This window comes from Strongylocentrotus purpuratus, unplaced genomic scaffold (assembly GCF_000002235.5).
Source record: "Strongylocentrotus purpuratus isolate Spur 01 unplaced genomic scaffold, Spur_5.0 spur5_scaffold_1, whole genome shotgun sequence".
Classification (NCBI taxonomy): Eukaryota; Metazoa; Echinodermata; class Echinoidea; order Camarodonta; family Strongylocentrotidae; genus Strongylocentrotus; species Strongylocentrotus purpuratus.
This window is the reverse complement of record NW_022145594.1, coordinates 43649915-43669877: the sequence shown is the minus strand read 5'-3', so window position 1 is coordinate 43669877 and position 19963 is coordinate 43649915. Positions and strand designations below refer to the sequence as shown.

The 19963-nt window shown below is 36.6% G+C and overlaps 1 protein-coding gene across 1 annotated transcript in view; it reads left to right on the top strand.

The window, feature by feature from the left end:
• The first annotated feature begins 1959 nt into the window (after positions 1–1959).
• LOC591688 (DNA-directed RNA polymerases I, II, and III subunit RPABC3) overlaps positions 1960–19963 on the top strand; it is a 48443-nt gene continuing 30439 nt past the window's right edge. The window contains exon 1 of the mRNA XM_791239.5: positions 1960–2068. Within this exon, the coding sequence (XP_796332.2) occupies positions 1996–2068 (73 nt within the window). The 5' untranslated portion in view covers positions 1960–1995. The remainder of the gene's footprint in view (positions 2069–19963) is intronic.

Below are 19963 nucleotides of genomic sequence, written 5' to 3'. Positions count from 1 at the left end.
TGTCATATTATGGAGTGAGGGGCATCGCTCTTAGCTGGTTCAGGAGCTATTTAACAGGCAGAAAACAATATGTATCATTAAATGGAACTGACTCAAGTCATCAAACTATATCTTGTGGTGTCCCTCAGGGGTCCCTTCTTGGCCCCCTACTTTTTATATTATATATTAATGATTTTTATCTTTCGTCTGATGTACTATCTTTTATATTTTTTGCAGATGATTCAAGTGTATTTTTTTCTCATAAAAACCCTGAAGTTTCATTAGATACAGTTAATATTGAATTAAAGAAAGTTATTTTATGGATTCATGCAAATAAGTTGTCCTTGAATCTTCAAAAGACAAACTATATGTTTTTAGTAACTCCCTAAAGGATGTACCTGGAAATGTATTTTTTGATGATGTTAACGTTGTGAGAGTAACTTCCACCAAGTTTCTTGGGCTACATATTGATGAGAAGCTGTCTTGGGCATCTCATTGTACTAATATTTGTAAAGTCGTGTCTAGAAATACTGGTGTAATTTATAAATTAAGTTCTTTTGTCCCACAAGAAATGTTGCTTATTTTGTATTCTACTTTAATTTTGCCTTATCTCAATTATGGAGTGCTGGCATGGGGGAAGTCATTGAAAACACAATTAGATAAGATTTGTGTTGCCCAAAAGAGGGTGGTTAGAGTTGTTTTTAATGCGAGCTATCGTGCTCATACTAATGTTTTGTTCTACAGTAATAAGCTTTTGAAGGTTGAAGACATTTACTTTATACAGTTAGGCGCAATTATGTATGGTTTTGAAAATGGTACTCTCCCAAATGCGTTAGTACAAATATTTCGAAAGAACAATCAAATTCATAGCTATAATACAAGGCAGGCAACTGCTCTTCATATTCCACGTGTAAGAACTGCTTTTGCTCTGAAGATGCTGGCTTGTACTGGTCCCAAATTTTGGAACTCGCTTCCTATCAATGTAACTAGATCTGTCAGTGTCTTTGTTTTTAAACGCAAATTGAAATTACATTTATTGAGTAACTATGTCGACAATTAACGTAAAAATTATATCTCCAGAAATGATATTAGGTAATAATTTGTCAATTGTTATTGATAACGTGCATTATCTTTTTGTTTTTGTTATGTTTGATTATTCAATATAAATGTCAGCATTTCACATTCTCTCTCTCTCCCCCCCCCCCCCTCCTCTCTTCTATTTTTCTTTTTCTTTACACCAAATATCATTTTCCCCTATATACATATAACTTTCTTCTTTCTCTGTTTTTCTCTGTTTTGTTGTTTTTCTCGCTCCAGTTTGCTTTTTTCCTCTCGATTCCTTTGTATATATTTTCATCCTCTCCTTTTCAAATTTCAAGCTATCCCTTTTGTAAATATTTCCCCCATATTTAATCATGTGTAGTTTTGATAACTTTGAAACATATGTTAAAAGTGAGACATTGATGGATTATTTTATATGGGGACCTTGCCCTTACAAGCCCAGCTTTTCTAAGGTCTCCACTTTCTTTCATTTGGATTATATATATCGACTTAAAATTGCACTTAAATTGTTTTTTCTTATGCTGTTTTTTGTTCAATTATTATATGTAAAAATGTTGTGAAAGAAAGAAATAAAATGAACCTTGAACCTTGAACCTTGATAGAGCTGCTTTTATCCCTATTTATTTTTTTAAAAATAACTATGTTCTTGGGTGGGAGGGGGTGTGGGTTGGGGTATAGGTTTTTCTGCAGTGAAGGGTAGGGGGAGAACGAATTCCTTTCATTAGATACTAGGGAAATATGAGGCGGGGGAAGTGTGAATAATTGGTATCTTCTTTTTTTAGAGTGAAAATTTAAAGAACTAAAGAAAAAGAAAAAAATGATATAGACTCTAGACCTCCAATACCCAAACTCTCAGTCAGCCGTTATTAGTTTTGCTTTGGCTCCCTCTCTCGGTGTAAAAATATTCGAGCTAAACAATCGCTGGAAAGACGAAATACCGTAATAATACACACAATGGCTGGAGTTTTATTTGAAGACATTTTTGACGTGAAGGACATAGATCCCGAGGGAAAGAAGTTCGATAGAGGTAAAATATAATGTTGAATTATAATTCATACCATGCTGGACAATTTTTCGTGAGTTATAAAGAGAATATCGACTGTTTTGTGATTAAAAGCATGCAGTATCATGGGCGCTGCCATCTTGGATCGCGCGCCGGAAATGATATGCTTTCTCCAGTTTATCCGTAGAAATATGTAAATATAGTGAAGATAAGCTTTCTTTAATACTTCCAAAGTGCTGCCCTATACTGTATATTTAATATTTTGAGGTAAAGATTAGCGCGAGGAAACTAATATAGCTTTTAACTCTGGGAGACTACTCTCAAACTTTACACAGATATGAACAGATGGGACCGAAGTGAACTGGTGAATAATGAACACTGCCTCCGTATTATTAGACCGTATCGTATAGGCCTATCGTCTAACTCTAATTACTCAATTGCTCAACTAAGAGGCTTCGATCCCTTTTTTCAATTTCTCTCTCTCCTTCTCCTCCGTCATTTGGAGACAAAGGCTTGGACATCGATAGATCATCTTCTCTCTCCTTCTCCTCTTCCTCCACTAGCTCCATTGGAGTCAAGGAGGCTGTTCACACTGGCAGAGATAGCGCACGCTAGACCGCGCTATCTCTGCGGTTTGGAAGGTACAACGTCGTTTCAGTCCGCCCAACAGCGAGCCACGGCGAGCCAAAACGGGGTGCCACTGGAGCACCTCTTGGGGGTGGTCCACGAGAGAGAGCGCGCTCTAGCGCGCGCTAGAAAAAAAGGGGGTGCTACGATAGACCGCGCTATCTCATTGCGGTGTGAACAGCCTCAGAGATCTGTTGTCCTCTCTTGTAGCCTTATTGTACAGTATTACATGTAGGCTGTAGTTAGATTGCCATGAATGAAGGGTTTGTCTCTTATTTGAGGGCTTATTCCTGGGATTCTGATGAATGTTACATTTCTGCAAGTGCTGTATCAAATTGAGGAGATACAGCTGTCAACTGACCATCTTTAAAAAATAGAAAAGGATACAATAATACTGGTTTCTGGTCATTAAAGTGATTCGGTAACATTGATAAAGGTTGATGAAAAAACAGCGTCATTTTTGTATGAAATGTGACTTATTATATTCCTTCTACTGTAAACATAATAACCACCAAAGGCACCAAATCCACTTGAAATCAAACGCTCAGGGTTCTCTAGTGCGAAAGATGAAGCAATATACACAAAAGTCACATTCGGGTAGCGTCCAACATATACATGTATGAATGACAAACAAGAAGAACAAGTAAACTGGGTTATGTTCCCTTTTCACTATTTTATTAATTTCTGATTTTCTGCATAAATTTCTTAATATGGCCAAATATTGTACATGTATATCATTATGTTTAGGAACTATTCAGATTTCTTTTCCAAAATTCATATTTGTTCTTAACTGTCCAAATTGTTAATATGATTGGCTGTATTTCATCAATACTTTTGAGGTAAAGAGATGACACTCTGCTCTAGTGTAGGATTAGGATTAGTACACTTAATTGCTAATCTGGCAAACTCCACCAGAGCATTTGCTGAACTCTATTGAATGTGGATGCTGTAGTTTGTGAGTTTGTAGTTTGGTAGTTAGTTTATGAACATATACAGTGAACATGTACATTAATCAATAATAAATATGCTTGTAATGTCACAGTATTTTCTCTCTTCTCTCTCTCTCTCTCTCTTTCTCTCTTTCTCTCTCTTTCTCTCTCCCACTCTCCCTCATTAATTATTTAAGTTCAACCACTCAATCTCTTATTTCTAGTTACATTTGGCATTAGTCACCTCCCCTCCCCCTCTTCCCCTCTCTCTCCCCCTCTCTCCCCCCCCCCCCCCTCTCCCCCCTCTCTCCCCCTCTCTCCCCCTCTCTCCCCCTCTCTCATCCCACTCTCTCTCTCTCTCTCTCTCTCTCTCTGTCTTAGTCTCAGTCTCCCTCTGTCTATCTCTTCCTCAACTGTTCAAGTTCATACACTCATCTTTTTTCAATAGTTTCAAATGACATTTTTAGTTGTAGTTTCACTCCCCACCTCATATCAATGTGTCTTGTGTTCCTCTCTGATTGGTCAATTGAAAATTGAAGCTTTGTATCATGTGGGTGATGTGGTGGTCTCTGATTGGTCACATTTTTGCTGACTGAAGCATGCTACAGTGTAGACCTTGTGATTTGGGTTTTGTTTGTAGTAGTGTATGATGTAGTTCAAATAAAGGCCATTTTTAAACTTAACTCATTACTGCATGGTGAGATGGTGAGTTGCCATTTGGTCTACCGGTACAACCAGTTCATCTTCTACCCAATCTACCCAATTACTCTATTCCCATATGGTCTACACACCCAGCCCGTCTACTATCCACAAGGTCTAAAATCATTTTTTAGGGTAATAGTCCGTTGACTAATATCCATATGGTCTAATCCCCAATTAGTCTACTACCCATTTGGTCTAATGTTCCTTTAGTCTAAAAACCAGTTAGTCTAATTCCCATTTTTCAAATGCCCATTTCGTTAACCATCCATAAGGTCTACCTTAATAATTTGATGATTATTAGAATGTATTATAAAATGATTATAAGACCAGATGGATAGTAGACAAAATGGTCATTATACAAACTTGGAATTACACCGACTGGCAATTAGACCAAATGAGTGATAGACCAAATGGGTAGTAGACGTATTGGTGATAAGACCAAATGGAAATTAGACCAAATGATGAGTAGATGAAATGATTGACCTTGTGGATAGTAGACTGGTTGGGTGTAGACTATATTGGAATAGATCAATAGACCAAACGGCTATAAACCGATCAGATTTTGTGAATATGTAGAAGTCATTTCAAAAGAAATAGTTTAAATGCACCAAAATTAAGGTTGTTTGTATTCTTATCTGTGTTTCAGAATCTATATTGTGAAGAATATGTTTAATTAGATTCCATATATCTAATAAAATTGCCTTTTCTGATCCATAAGGATCATGTAGTGTACGATAGACATTATATTATATGGGAAAAATGGGTGTGTTTATCATATTTTGCCACTCAGAATCAGCGTTTCTATTTGTTCATACATCATTTGTACGTCAACTTTCAGTATACCCATATCTAAAGAAGTTTGAAAACAGGCTTGCGCTTATCACCATGAAAATTTGCTTGAAACACGTTTGAAAACGCTGATTCTAGGCACAAAAAAAAGGTATCATAAACGCACCCAATTTCACTGCAGCACGTATTGGAGAACACTAACCACTCATCACAGCATCATTCCTACTGACCTCCCTGATTCATAATGACTCATCCTGCAAGACAACATGAATATGCATGAGTTGCTATATTAAGGTATGCTGTATTCAGCAGCTGCCTGGACTAGTTCATTGTGCATAAGGGGTGTTCCATGTTTTGTATGAAGGAGGGAAGATGTAAATTGAAAGTGGCCCCATGAATTAGAAAAGAAATATGAAATAGGTTATAATAGAATAAGGAAATACCATTGCATGAGCATGTATGCTCACTTTTCTATGAAAGGGAGCTGTGAAATCCATGCTCTTCCAATCCCATTTGTTTTCCACATAAAAACTATGTTTGTTGTGATGATGTTGTTGTTGAGGTTGTTCTTGTTGTTGTTGTTGTTCCTCTTCTTCTATTTCTTCTTTTCCTTTTTCTTTTCTTACTCTTTCTTCTCATATCCCCCTTGTAGATGTTGAAATAGGAAAATGTTGCACATGTACATCTAACATAACTTCCAGTGTGAAACCATATTGCTAGTTCCAGAGATCTATCCTAACCCCTACCCTATACATTTTTGTCAAAATAACGCCTGTCAGAGCAATTATCAGTGCAGCATATATCTCAAAGAATACAAAATTCCATATAATACAAAGTGTCCTTCTAACATTTATCCAGTTTGAAACCATAGTACTAGTTCCAGAGATCTACCCTAACCCCAACCCTATACATTTTTGACAAAGTAACGCCTGTCAGAGCAATTGTCAGTGGAGCATGTCAGAGAATACAAAAGTTCCATGTAATGGCATACATTATACAAAGTGTCCCTCTTTAGAGAAAGTGAATCCATACGCTGTTTGAATCTGCTGCCCTCACCTGGTGAAACTGATCAGGGCGTGGCACTTCCTGGTAGTCTACACGAAGAGGAAGTATGAGTGGAATCTGGACTGCTCGTTGCATTTATAATGGTAGGCATAGAGCCCGGCGATAAGAGTAGAATCTGATTTTGCTATTTGCATTTATAATGGTAGGCACAGATAATGCGACAATGTATACTTGTTGTTGTCCTGTTAATCCGCTACCGAACTGTAGACCACATGGTTAGTGGTTCAAGTCCCGTCACAGCAATACTACATGTACAGTAGTACTGTCTGTTGGCAAGACATTAATCTACATTTGCCACTCTCCACCCCTGTGTAGTAAAACTACCGGTAGTATGGTGTCTCGTATAGTAATAGTAATAATAATGATAATAGTAGTAATAATAATAATAATAATGATAAAGTCATTTGTGTAGTGCTCTTACACATGTCAAACGATTTCACAGTGCTTCTTGGAGTTCAAACAAATTACCACACAAGTTGCAAAAGTTAAAGATGGTATAGATTAATAGAATTGCTAGACCAGGCATAGGCCGTGGCTCGTCTGTCAAAATGCAAAACTCATTTTAAGAATAATTTGGAAACTACTTTTGCAAAAAGTCTTGTGTCATAGCTCTACCAGGGAAATGAAAATTGAGATGACTATCAGCGTGTCCACACACAAAACAATTTATCCCGAAACTCTATAACGAAACGTCGTATAAAGAATCATCGTATGAATTTCAAAGTGTCCACACACAAGAAATGTCATATAAATAATCATCGTAGAAATTCCAGGATGTCCACACACAGAAGAAAGTAATCCTGAAACTCTACAACGAAATGTCGTATAGGTGCGCAGTTTGCTATTGCGGTCATGAAATGGAAGCGAAAATGAGAGGTCAGGTCTCCTTTTGCACGAGGTCACGTTAAGCCCGCCCAGTTAGTTACACTAGTTACACTAGTTACGTCCACACACAACACCTTCCGTGATTAGGCGTGATTAGGCGTGATTCTTTATTGAGTTTCAGTTCGAAACGATGCCCAAACCTGCGTTTCATTAGACTAGTTTCGTTATACAACGTATCGTTAGTGAGCGTCCACACACACACTTTCATCCTAAAACTATCGCGAAACGGTATAACTAATCACGCCTAATCACGGAAAATGTTGTGTGTGGACAGGGGGTTAGTCTGTGTAAAATATATGTGTTTGAACATCAACATTATAGGGAATTTCAACCTTAATATCAAACTGCTGTAGAGGAAAGCAGACAGATCTGAGAAGTAGACTGGTAAAAGTTTGAATGAAATTTGGACAGAAAATGAGAAAGTTAGGGATTTTTGAAATTTGCAACCACTATACAGTAGGTATGGGCTCTCAAATTGGCTGAATTGGATATGTCGCTGTGATGTAGTGGCGGACTACTTGCCCATAAATATTTTATGTTCAAACACACAAAATAACTACAATTTCAATTTTGTCAGAAATGTATGATGCAGGAGGGTTTATTCTCTTTAGATGACGTATAAGGGTAATAATATGCCATCCATAATATATTTTGAGTAGTGCCCCAAGGGAGAAGTCACTTAATAAATTAATAATATTTTTGTATACAACAAATGAGAGAGATTCCCTGACTACAAGTCTACATCCACTGACTAAACTGCTAATTTGAGATTCACATAGACTTAATGAACTTATATTTTAAACATTCATAATTTTCTTATCTTTGCTCCAATTTATTTCAAACATTTGCCACTCTGTTAACCTTATTCTCCTGCTTTCATACAAATGAACTGGTTTAAAGATAGAGTTTATCATTGTCATGCGATTTTTTTTTTTTTTTTAAAGCCAGAAATTATCTGAAAGCTTTTGGAAAGAATAATTTTGGAAAGAATAATTGTATAGTACTTCAGAATTGATATAGCACTGTCAGATAGCCCATGTCAGGACTTGAAATAATCCAATTAAAATTTAAATCAACTTATTCTTGTGAAATCTTATGCACTTGGTTTCTGCAGTGTATTTGAAACAATGTAGGTCACCACTCAAAAGTTTGAAAACAAAATGTGAATTAAGATTCTCTCAAACATTTTCAATTCTCTTCATTTTCTTCCGATGACCGTACTCTAGCTTCCGAATCATAGTTGATTTAAAGTAGATCACATCTCAAAAGTTTGAAAATGTTTTTCAATCCAAAAATCTTAATTGAGATTCTCTCAAACATTTGCAGGTCTCTTAATTTTCAGTATTTGATACAAAGTAGATCACAACTCAAAAAGTTAAAAACCTTTTTCAATCTTAAAATCTGAATTAAAGGTACTATGTCCCTTTTGCAGCCAACCTCAAATTCTGTCGAACTTTGCTGGAATTATGAATATGTCATGTATGTCCTATCTGTGAAATTTAAACGTTAGCAGTGTCCTCATATTAAAATTATGCAAGGAAACCCGTTTACTTGCTAGACTTCACTGTCAGACACTATTGAGTGACTGCCTGGCTTTTTTTTCTTCTTTGGTAATAACATACATGAAAAGAGTTGTAAAGGGTACATGAACATTTGTCTACATCAATAACCCACTTCTTGTGATGGCCAAGATTAAACTGATTGAATCTTGCGCAGCATAAAACGTATGACCATTCGGTACAATTGTCTGAAAATCAAGACTATTACTTTCAGGCTCTATAGCCCTAAAGTCGATTTGACAACTAATAGTCATTATTTTCCCACTTGAAGACATTTTAAGCCCCTCCTTTTTTAGGGAAGTTCTAAATAAGTATTATCTTTCAAAAGCAGTTGGAATTTAACTTTTTCATTTTTTTGGCCTGCAAATGGGACATAGTGCCTTTAAGATTCGCTCAAACATTTGCAAGTCTCTAAATTTTCTGCCAATGTACAGAAACTTTACCATTTAACTTCCGCATAGTATGTCATACAAAGTCGATCACTACTCAAAAATTTAAGATTCTTTCAAACATTTGCAATACTCTTAATTTTCTGCCCATGTACAGAAACTTTACCGTTATAACTTTGGGATAGACCTCCTGGTAAAGTATCGAATGAGAGCCTGTGTTTGTACAGACCAAGACTTAGCCAGGAAGGCAGGAAGTTTAAATGGTATCTCAGCACATTATAGATAATGCATATAGATGGAAAGGGAAGGTAGCAGGAAACACTGTGTATGCAGATACCAGCTATTCTACTCATTTCGGCCTAAACCCCAGGCCACGTGCTTGGGGCGGCTTCAATCTGATAAGAAATTGATACCAAAGTTTGAAGGTGATCTGTAGTTCCTGAAGTTGAAATGCCATGGAACTGTTTAGAAATTACTCTGAATAAGATCTTATTGTACATTATGTATATATATTTTGGCTTAAACGAAAGCCTACTTCCTTGCTGTGATTTTAATCTGACAAAATGGATACCAAATTATGAAGGTGATCTTTAGTATGGAACTGTTTAAAAATTATACTCTAAATAAGATTGTGTTATACATTATGTATGTATATTTTGGCTTTAACAAAAGCCCACTTGCTTGCTGTGTCTTCAATTTGATAAGAAATAGATACCAAAGTTTAAAGGCGGTTTTCAGTTCCTGAAGTTGAAATGCCATGTTATTGTCAAGAAATTATTCTGAATAAAATTGTATTGTACATGTATATTTCAGCTTAAACAAGCGCCCATATTCTCGCTGTGTTTTTAATCTGACGAAATAGATACCAAAGTTTGAAGGCGACTTTTAGTTCCTGAAGTTGAATTGCCATGTTACGGTTTATAAATTACTCTGAATACATCGTGTACATCAAGTACATGCATGTACACTGTATATTGGCTTTTAAATTAGACGAGTGCCCACTTGCTTTAATACTGTGTGTTTAATCTGATAAGAAATAGATACTCTTCAATAGTGTTTGAAGTTTAAATTTGTTTCACAGATTGAAATTTGAATGTATGATGATACTTTTTAGAAATTACTCTAAATACAGTGTAGCTGATGACAGAGTACAATAAGTACACAATTTGGCTCATAAACTCAAGACCACGTTGATTCACAGGTTTTGCTTAAAATTTTAAAATCTACGGTATGTATCAAATATGGATACCAATGTTTGAAGGTTAAATATTGTTGGATTCCCTTGTACTTGTATAATGCACCAATAGAAGAACATTTTCAATGTAGTCCTCATGGAATTGTACGGTATAAATGCAGCTTGCAAGAGACACTTATTCCACATACATAGATGGAAAAAAAAAACTCCTCTGAATGCATGTGCATTGAGAAAAAAAGTAAAATTTGAAAAGTGTAGGTCTGTTATAAAGGTATGATTGATTGTAAAATATATATTTATTTTGGAAGTCTACCAAATATGCATCCCGTTCACTAGCCTCATTTTCAGACAGAAGGAATTAATTGAATACAGTCCCAATGTCTTTCTTATACAATTTGGATGAGAAGGTAATGAGGGACTGCAAGAGTATTTTTGCCTGGGGTGAGGGGATATTATCTGACGGGATTTGCTGACCGACGAGACAAAGATCCCCTCCCCCCCCCCCCCCCATAACAAAATAAAACTTCAGAAAGTTGTGAGATTTCTGGACAAAGGTAAATGTGGTCTTCAACAGTAAAGAGAAAAGTAAAAAATTGCCCACAGAAAATTCCTAATGGGGTCGCAGGAGAAGATGTTACAAGTATACCCCTCCCCCCTAGCAACACTCCTGGCAAGAGAGAACGACGACCAAGCTCTCTTTACTCAATTTATCCTATACAGTAGATCCAGAAAACTTGTTTTAGCCTGAAAGCCAGGCTAACCCATCGAGAAGAGACCACCATATGGGTCATTATGTATGGCGGGAAAATAGATATCCTTATTGTGCGATGCACTCGAAACAAGGAAACAGAATCGCTAGAAGGATGAGAGCACGTAAGATGAAACCGAAATATAGCCATCATAAACCTCTTCAGTTATGATTGTGTACCAGCATCGTGTCATTAAATATCAAACGACTCTCACTTTCTCCTTAAAAGTCTATGCCAAGTTTTTTTTTCTCTCTTTACGTGTATATTAGACTATGAGAAGGGAAAGTGAAAGATGACAATACAGAGATTCTCTGTCTCTCTGTTTTTGCATGTTTAATATCGCTTCCTCAAACTGTGATATGAGAATATAATGTATGCCACACCAGGAAGTTCATTGGAGCACTTGTAACGCTTTGTCACTGTGGAGTCTGTGAATATATTAAAATCTCTATCTTTCTGAAAAAAAGATGAATGTAATGTATAATCTCTTAATGTCATAATTGAAACAGTTGAGAATGGTGTCTGATCCTTTCTTCTTGTACATCAGGTACTCGTTGCATAGACCTGTATCAGGAGTGAAGTAGTCATGCACCAGTCTTTCATTAATAATCTTTTTAATGAAGAAAGGTTGAAAATTAATCACTTTACAAAGACACTGATACATTTGAGAATGATATGTGATCCTTTCTTGAGTTTCTTTATGTACATGAAGTACATCTGTACAAGACCTCCATCAAGAGAAAAGTGGTTGTGCACCAGTCTTGCAAATGCAGACATCAAGGAAATACCACATTTGATATTATTTCACAAAGGTCACCTTCCAGAAGTTCATGGCAAGAGATTTTATTTTTAATATTGAATTAATTTCAACCCTGGTCTCATGTTCATTGCTCTTTTCAGACATATTCAAATATGACATCCAAGAATTGTCTGAAATATCTCTTTCATGGTTCTTAACTTTTGGGGCTGTTTTTGCTTGACTATAATTAAACAGGGATGCCATTTTTCTAGGCTCTGACGATCCTCCATTCCAGGGTTTTCAAAAGACTTTTATGACATATTTTTTGCTTGATCGTATCATGAATTATTGGAGTAGTTTACTTGTTAATATTCTAATCTGTTGCAATAGATATGAGCTGCTTCTACTGAGTCTACTCTTTAATGAAAATATGATTCTTGAGACCTTTATCATAACTGGTGCTTTTACTGATGCAGTATGACGATGTGGTAGAAAGGTATCTTCATGCGGCACGGCAAGCAAAAGTTTTCTAAAAACAGGTAATTTTTCTGTTGATTGTGAGGAAAGAACTAACTTTCAAGTTACATCATCCATCAGATGAACCTTTTCAGTGATTCATTGCACATTTGTGTTGTGCAACAGATTTGAAAGTTAACTTTTAAGATGGACTCAAAGCTTACCGGTACTTTTATACTGGATCATTATCCTGTAATGACCCTTGGCAATCCTACTTTATTTTTCATGAAATATATTCCACTTTTGAAGGATAAAGCAAGGTTATAGCTATACACGGACGCCTACATGTAGGTAGGTGTTTGTTTTCCTTTGACAAAGTTCTGCTATCAACATCTTACATTCTCATTTTGTCCCAATAAAATTCTTGACCCTGTTTTAAATAGGCCTACCTGTTTCTGTTTTGAGGTAGATTATCATTCCCTTTTTCAAAGTCTGTTTTCTTGTATTATCAAAGTAGATTATAGAACCTTGCAATTTTGTTGTTGCTGTTGTTGGTCTATTCTATGTCTTGCCTTTGGTTTGCAACCCCCTTTAAAAAAAAATGAAAGTGTTGGAAGAAACTGTCTCTGCCATATAAACTTCTGCTTCTCGCTCTCCTTCACCGAAGTCATGGGTAGGCCTACCTTAATGAAATCGCCATTGGTTAGTGTTATCTAATACAATGGACTTTGTAATGTATCTCAGAATCATCATTTTATTTTTGTGCCATTTTTTTCTCATGGTATTTCGCCCACTGATAACTGCGTTCTGGGTAGCAAAAGATAAATTACATATGGTACATATATTCAACGATCGTTCACATCTCATTTCTAACATGATCTAGACTTGTGACCGAAACAAATTTCAATGATCACATGCACTTGCACTTGTAGATTTGGCGCCATTTCTGTGAGGAGGGTTTGCGGAAGAAATGTATTTTGGAACGTTGAATAAATAGCAATGAAAACAGGCCCTCGATGATGAACGCTGGTAATGATGGGACATGAACCAGCTGAGAAAACAAAGTACTAGATACTGGCAATGATCTGCTATGCCGTGATATCAAGCGCCCTTTTCCGTCAAAATTTCCTGTTTCTTCCTCGGCTCAAAAGTCATTTAAAGCTGCATTACAAGGGGGTTCCCAACTTCCCAGCTATGCTTAAAAAATCAAGGAAAACCTTGGCAATTTTCTGAAAGTAATGTTATCTTTTATGTTAGGGAAAATGATGTTGATTAACTCAAATTGCGTTGGAACTAACACTTTAAAAACCATTGGTGTCCCTTTTAGTTTTATGCAATTTCATCCCCAATGGCTTGTCCTATTTTGATTGGTTATGACAATGAACATTGTTCTACTAACATAAAAGAAAACAACATTTTCATAATACCATCCCTTGAAAAAGAGATCCCTTTTCAAGTCAGAGAAAAGTAGAGAAAAATTAATTTGAGAAAAATCTGGGTATTTCTTAGGCCACCAAAGAAAGTAGTCGGTCTCTTTTATTTTGTCCTGTGTCCAAACAGCCTATACACTGGATGAATGGCTATGGTAGCTTTTTACCTTATGATATTGTCTGTTTGGAGACAGAAGGGCGTTAACTCTGTATCAATGGTATGAATTAACTCCCTTCTGGCTCCAAACAGCTGGTACAAACAAAAATGTACGCTCTACCAATTTGCTGTTTACAGCTGAACAAAAAATAATTTGTAGCCAGAAAGGCATTAACCAGTACATACTTTAACATAGCGTTTAAACACTTCTGGCTCTCAACAGACAAAAAGATACTTAAGTTTGCGTTTGCTTCAATTATTCAAATACATTTTTTTTAATGGTAGAAATATTGTCTGCCCTGTTATACACTAAAATATTGTTTCATCATTTGCTGGACAATAGCTTTAAATATACTTTTGTAATCCAGTCCCTGCATGGCACGTTTATGGAAGATTGCGGTGATTTCTATCTTTGCACTGCAAAGTACGATAAGAGCGCTCCGCTTCCTTAACGAGGGGCGTGGGTGTTCCTGCGTTATATACATTGTATTCTGCAGGATTTGATCTCCCATTCCGGTATACTCGGGGAGCAAGGACCTTAGAACTAAAGGCCTCCCCCAATGCCCCCCCCCCCAAAAAAAAAAAAAAAAATGGAAATAAACAAGAAAAGTATATGACTATTTTGTATTAAATTTGGGTATTTTCAGTTTTCTCTGTAGGACTTAAAAGATTTCATTGTGATATATTCAGAGAGCGAAAAAGTAGAACCGCCCCCCCCCCCCCCCAAACACACACACACATCGAAAATTGAGCAATGGTAGGCCTATTTTTTCATATTCTGATTTGGTTCATTTCCACAGGTCTTCCAGTTTTATATGTGTACATTCAGTAGGACTTGATCTCTCTTACCATTTTATTCGGGGACAATAATCTTGAAATGAATGCACAAATGTAGGTTGGCTGTGCATCGGTAAACTGCAATGAAATTCCTTCCTCATATATTCTTATATAGAATAATAAAACCCCAATGTTCATGTGTATAAACCTGTTTTAAAGGAAAGATTATACCATAATAACGAGAAAGAAGGGATGTAGGGGGAGGGGGATACTACCAGTACCAGAACAGGATGTGGGTGGGTGGGGGGGGGGGGGGGGGGGGGGGGGGGAGGGTACTCATGGTACCAGGAAAGGGACCAGGATGTATGCTTTGACCCTGTCCTAACCCTGTGATACCATTACTACCAGCAGATGTGTGGTAAAGATAGTAAGCTCTCCTTCCTTCTATAGCTAGCTCTTTCTCTTTCTCTCTTTCTGGACTGGATATATTTGTATTACCAAAGAGATATTAGTATTACAAATATTCAACAGTGGACTACCAAAATCTGCATGTGTGTGTGTATCTCTGTCTCTTTCTCTCTCTCTCTCTCTCTCTCTCCTTCTCTCTACTCTCTTTTTTTCTCTCCCTCACTTCTCTTCTATCTTTCTCTATCCATCACTCACCCCCTCTCTCTCTCCCCCTCTCTCTCTTTTTCCTTCCCTCACTTTTCTTCTATCTTTTTGTTTTTCTCTATCCATCCCCTCTCTATTTCTCTCTCCCTCCCTCAATCTAGCTCTTGCTCTCAAAATTGTTTGTATCTCTATCTCTTTCTCTCTTCCATTCTCTGTCTTTTTCACTTAAGTCTTGCCCTCTCTTTACCGGTATATTTATATTTCATTTCTTTGTTTTTTCCCCCTTATTTTGCTTTCAGTCTGTCTGTCTGCCTCTTGCTCTCTCTCTCTCTCTCTCTCTCTCTCCCTTATGAAGTAGAAGATACAGTAGTTTCAACTTGTAAACTCTGAATATTACTTTTCCTTTTGATAGCTCTTTTCAAATTTGAATTCACCTCATAAAATTCTCCTGTAGAGGGAAAGCACATGCCGTAAAAAGGGACATATATTTTAAACATGAGGAAAAAAATTGAGAGCTCTGGGGCCCTGTTAACCATACCAGGGATACAATCACCCAAGGACATCATACATGTATAATTTTAGCAACAGTTAGTTTTCCTGATATGGGCTATACAGGGACTTGGTATCCCAAGTCCCTGGGCTATAGATGTATACATGTACATGTATGTACCATATGATGAAAAGACCTTTTGGTTCATATACCCTTATGTTCTTCTTAAGCATTCTTGCTGGTATCATAACTTTGTCTTGGACAAAGCCTACTAAAGACTCTCTGAAGATGCAGACGTCATAGAATTATAGCATAAACACACAATATGTACTACCATGTACCAGTACCAGTGAAAAAAGTAAAATATCTAGGATCTTTGTCTATGTGGTTCTTTGTAAGATTTCAAAAATCTGCGGGAAGTAACAAAGGTATTAAGTTCTTGTGTAATTACTTCTTATTTTGATGCTCTGGGTTACCGAGTTGCATTACCAGTCCACCATATGAATGAAATATCTATAGGCCTGTCCTCATCAGCTCGAGATAATGTACAATGATATCTTGGTCTTCTTTCCATAATATCCTGCTATTTCAGAAATAGCTGGCTAATTTGCGCCTATCCATGCTAGTTTGTGATGAGCGTATTGGTCTGGTAAAGACATAATTTGAGCTTCGGGATAATATCTCGAGTTTGAAAATAGCGGGTTATTTGGCAAACTTGAGCTGAACTTGAGCTGATGAGGACAGGTGTTATGTTCCTATTTCTATTACCATTAGGTACGCTACTTAAAGGGAATTCCCACCTTGATAGCAAACAATTAGAAAAGAAAGCTTCAAGTTAGAGACGCAGACTGGTGAAAGTTTGAACGAAATCGGACAAAAATTGAAAAAATATGATATTTATAAAGTTGTAGTCACTGCAAAGTACATGTACACCTGTATGGGCACTTCAAATTGGCTGAATCAGCAGAGTCACTGTCAAGAAGTGCCAGACAACATTCCCATTTTTTCCAACACAAAAAATGACTAAAATGTGCAAAAATGTATATCAACTGATAAAAGGATTGCTTCAAGCAACACAATGGCTGTGCAAAATACCAATTTCTGGTCTTGATTAATTTCTTAACTCTGGTATACAATACATGTAGATGAATATTGCACTGAAACATTAAATAATCTTGAAGACTTTGGTATACCTATCCCATGATAAATACAGTGTTGCACAGGGACTTTATTTACTTGGCATATAAAGGGTTAACATTAACAAGTATGTGATGATGCCCACGCAGTATTCTTCACAAAATCTCATACTATGCACTGGGTGTGGTATTTATTTATGTTAACTACAACTTGGGAATATCATTTACTCCAGAGTAAAAAAAAAAGAACTGTCACTCTCCTGTCTACAGTATAGCCTTGTCAGGAAATAATTAATTACATGGACACCAATGCACCCCCGATCCAACTAATTGGAGGTGAAGAAGTTGCTGGTAATTTCTACTCTGTTACACCTTGGGATAGTATACAAATATTGACTGCTTTGAGAGGTACAGTTTAAAACTATTGCCCCCAATGTGATCATCTCAAGCTGTACTATTATTAACATGAAATGAAATATAATCTTTTTATCAAATTGCTCTGTGTGTAACTACCCATAATGTCAAGAACAGACCTGTAATGTACAATAGACTTGTATAAAGAGTGTAATATAAGAAATAAAGCAACATTCTTTACCAAGGTGGTACTGTAAACTTATAGTAAAATTGAATAATGTAAAGAAAAGCTTTTCAATGAACGATAGAGTATAAAAAAGTGTCTTATAGCGTAGTATCAGTATAACACTTCATATACATATTACCAACTTGGTACTTAAAATCTTGAGGTTTTTAGCCACGCCTGTATTCTTTTCATTAAATCAATTTATATCTCGTCTCTGTCATTGCCAGCGATCATCCATTATCATCACCTCATTCTCTCTTTCTCTCTCTCTCTCTCTCTCTCTCTTTCTTTCGGTTTCAGTTTTGAAACCGTGCATAGCTTACACAGACAAAGGTCATTAAAGCGTTAATTAATCATATTGCAACCAAAATGTTATAACAAGGAAGAGAGACCTAGCTAGCAAGGCTAGAATGTTCGATAGGTCACTTCCCGTGTGAGATTAAAGGCTTGTTCGGATATATGACACAGTAAACCGCCATCCCCCAAAAACTTGTATTTATCATTAGGCTACCAGTAAAGAGTGGGAAAAATTGATCAGGGAGTAAGATTTTGAGATGCCCTGTACATGTTAGGTTAGAATTTGGCCGATTTCATTTTGACAATCTCCACCACCGCGATCTGTATCTCGATCCCTATACTTGCTGCACTGCATGAAGCCAAAGATAAAGTGATCTCCGCATTTCTACGCCCTGTGAAAAAATCTGAGGCTGGGCGTATGAGTTTGTTGATAATGCCATCTTCGGTGACTTGCAGCAATTGTCGGGAATATTATAAAGATAAAGTAAAAGAACTGGCCAGATGCTGGACTATGTACATGTATGATATAACGTACAGGCACGATAGCTCAGTCGGTACTATAGAGCAGTGGTCTCGTAATCCGGTGACCCGGGTTCGAAATCAAGTCGATGTGCTAGTGCCCTTTGGTAAGGCATTAATCCTCATTACCAGGTATCTCGGAGAGGACCTAAAGCCATTCGGCCGTCTGGTTGCTTACTAATAAGCATTTATGCTTTCTTAGCAGTCAGGTAAAATAACCACCACCATACCATACCATTTTCCTTCTATAGGGGTCTGTATCACAGCATAGTTTTGTAACTGTAATCTGTTCAAAGCTGCAAGGTTTTGGGCTCATAAGTCAATAATAAAACGGTGCACATACATGTAACATGCTTTCCACCAAAGTCTCTAAGCGCTTTTTCACTAAAAACATTATAAGAACACAGAAAATATCTGGTATAAACTTCTTCCACCAGTGTAAATATAAAATCAGGAAGATCACAAAAAGACACTTAAATCAACAGAAGACGAGAGAGCACATAAGAGTGGTCGCTTGGTAAAGGCACACCTCCTCCTCTGAGATAAATGCTGTTATTGCTCCAAACAGATGATATTTCAAATTTTAAAATCAAGAATTACAGTTATCTTCTGAGATCTAGTATACCCCAGTCACATCGCCCAAACAGTCTGCAAACAAACTTGATACTGACAACAACAAAAATGCTTAATTCACCTTTTACAAATAAAGATATCTCAATAGTCAGAATGCAATTGCATACATTACGTGTTGCTAGGTAGGACAAACATTATCGCTTGCCCTACCTAGCAACACATAAAGTATGCAATTCACATTCCGACTATTGAAATGAAATTATTCATAACAGGTGAATGTAATATTGTGTAAATAGGCACTTCGTTGAGTTTTATGCATAAAATGTGATTTCATTACGAAAATGGCCTATCAAAAGAATATTTTGTCCTGTGAGCCTTGCGTTCAAAGATATGCCTTTAACTTGCATGTTCTGGTTGCATGTTAATCTAAAGTGGACTTGGATCATCACCAGGCATTGAGGAAGTGAGACCATGTTACAATGTATGATTAAAACATCACACGTATACATGCTTACATGTACTTACAATTCATCAACTATCAACTATCAAGGAAATATGAAAGAAAGAAAACATATATGCCAAAATGTGCTTGGTTTTTCTCTTGGTTTTATACCAGAAATGGTAATATTACTGTGAGCACTTTGGTCTGTTGGCTCATTTAGCACTGCACACTTGTATGTTACAAGAAACAGACACGTTACAAACATGTAAATTACCATTATTATTAATTGGTTTTCCAATTTCCAGTGGCCGCATTTTGCCATAGCTTCCTCATGGTTTAACCAGATTACAGTTTGGGTATATATGTTTCATGCACAAAATCTGTGTCGCTGTATGAATTTCAGCAACATATTGTAATTACATGAAGAATCCACCTATGATATGATCATAAAGACTTTCGAGAAATCAGCTCGAGACCAGTTTCGACTCTCTACTGGATATCTCGTAGAACTTGTATTAGGAGTACATCATTGTCATGTTCGCCCTTTTAAATTGCGAAGGAAAAATGCTGTTGAAATTGCCCAATAGGTTGACTTTTGGAAAGCCTTTGTGATTCAAATTCAAATTCAAAGTCAAATTTTTGCATAGAACTTATGCACACAAACTCTGAAATACATTAAATCTAGCCCCTTCAAAAAAGTAAGTCTGGAGCCCTGTATAATATTGACAAATTGTTTTAATTTGATAAAGGTGCTTATAGTATTGATTGCAAATCGACCTTAGCACAGTTGCTCAACTGCTGTACACATATTTTTGTTACAAT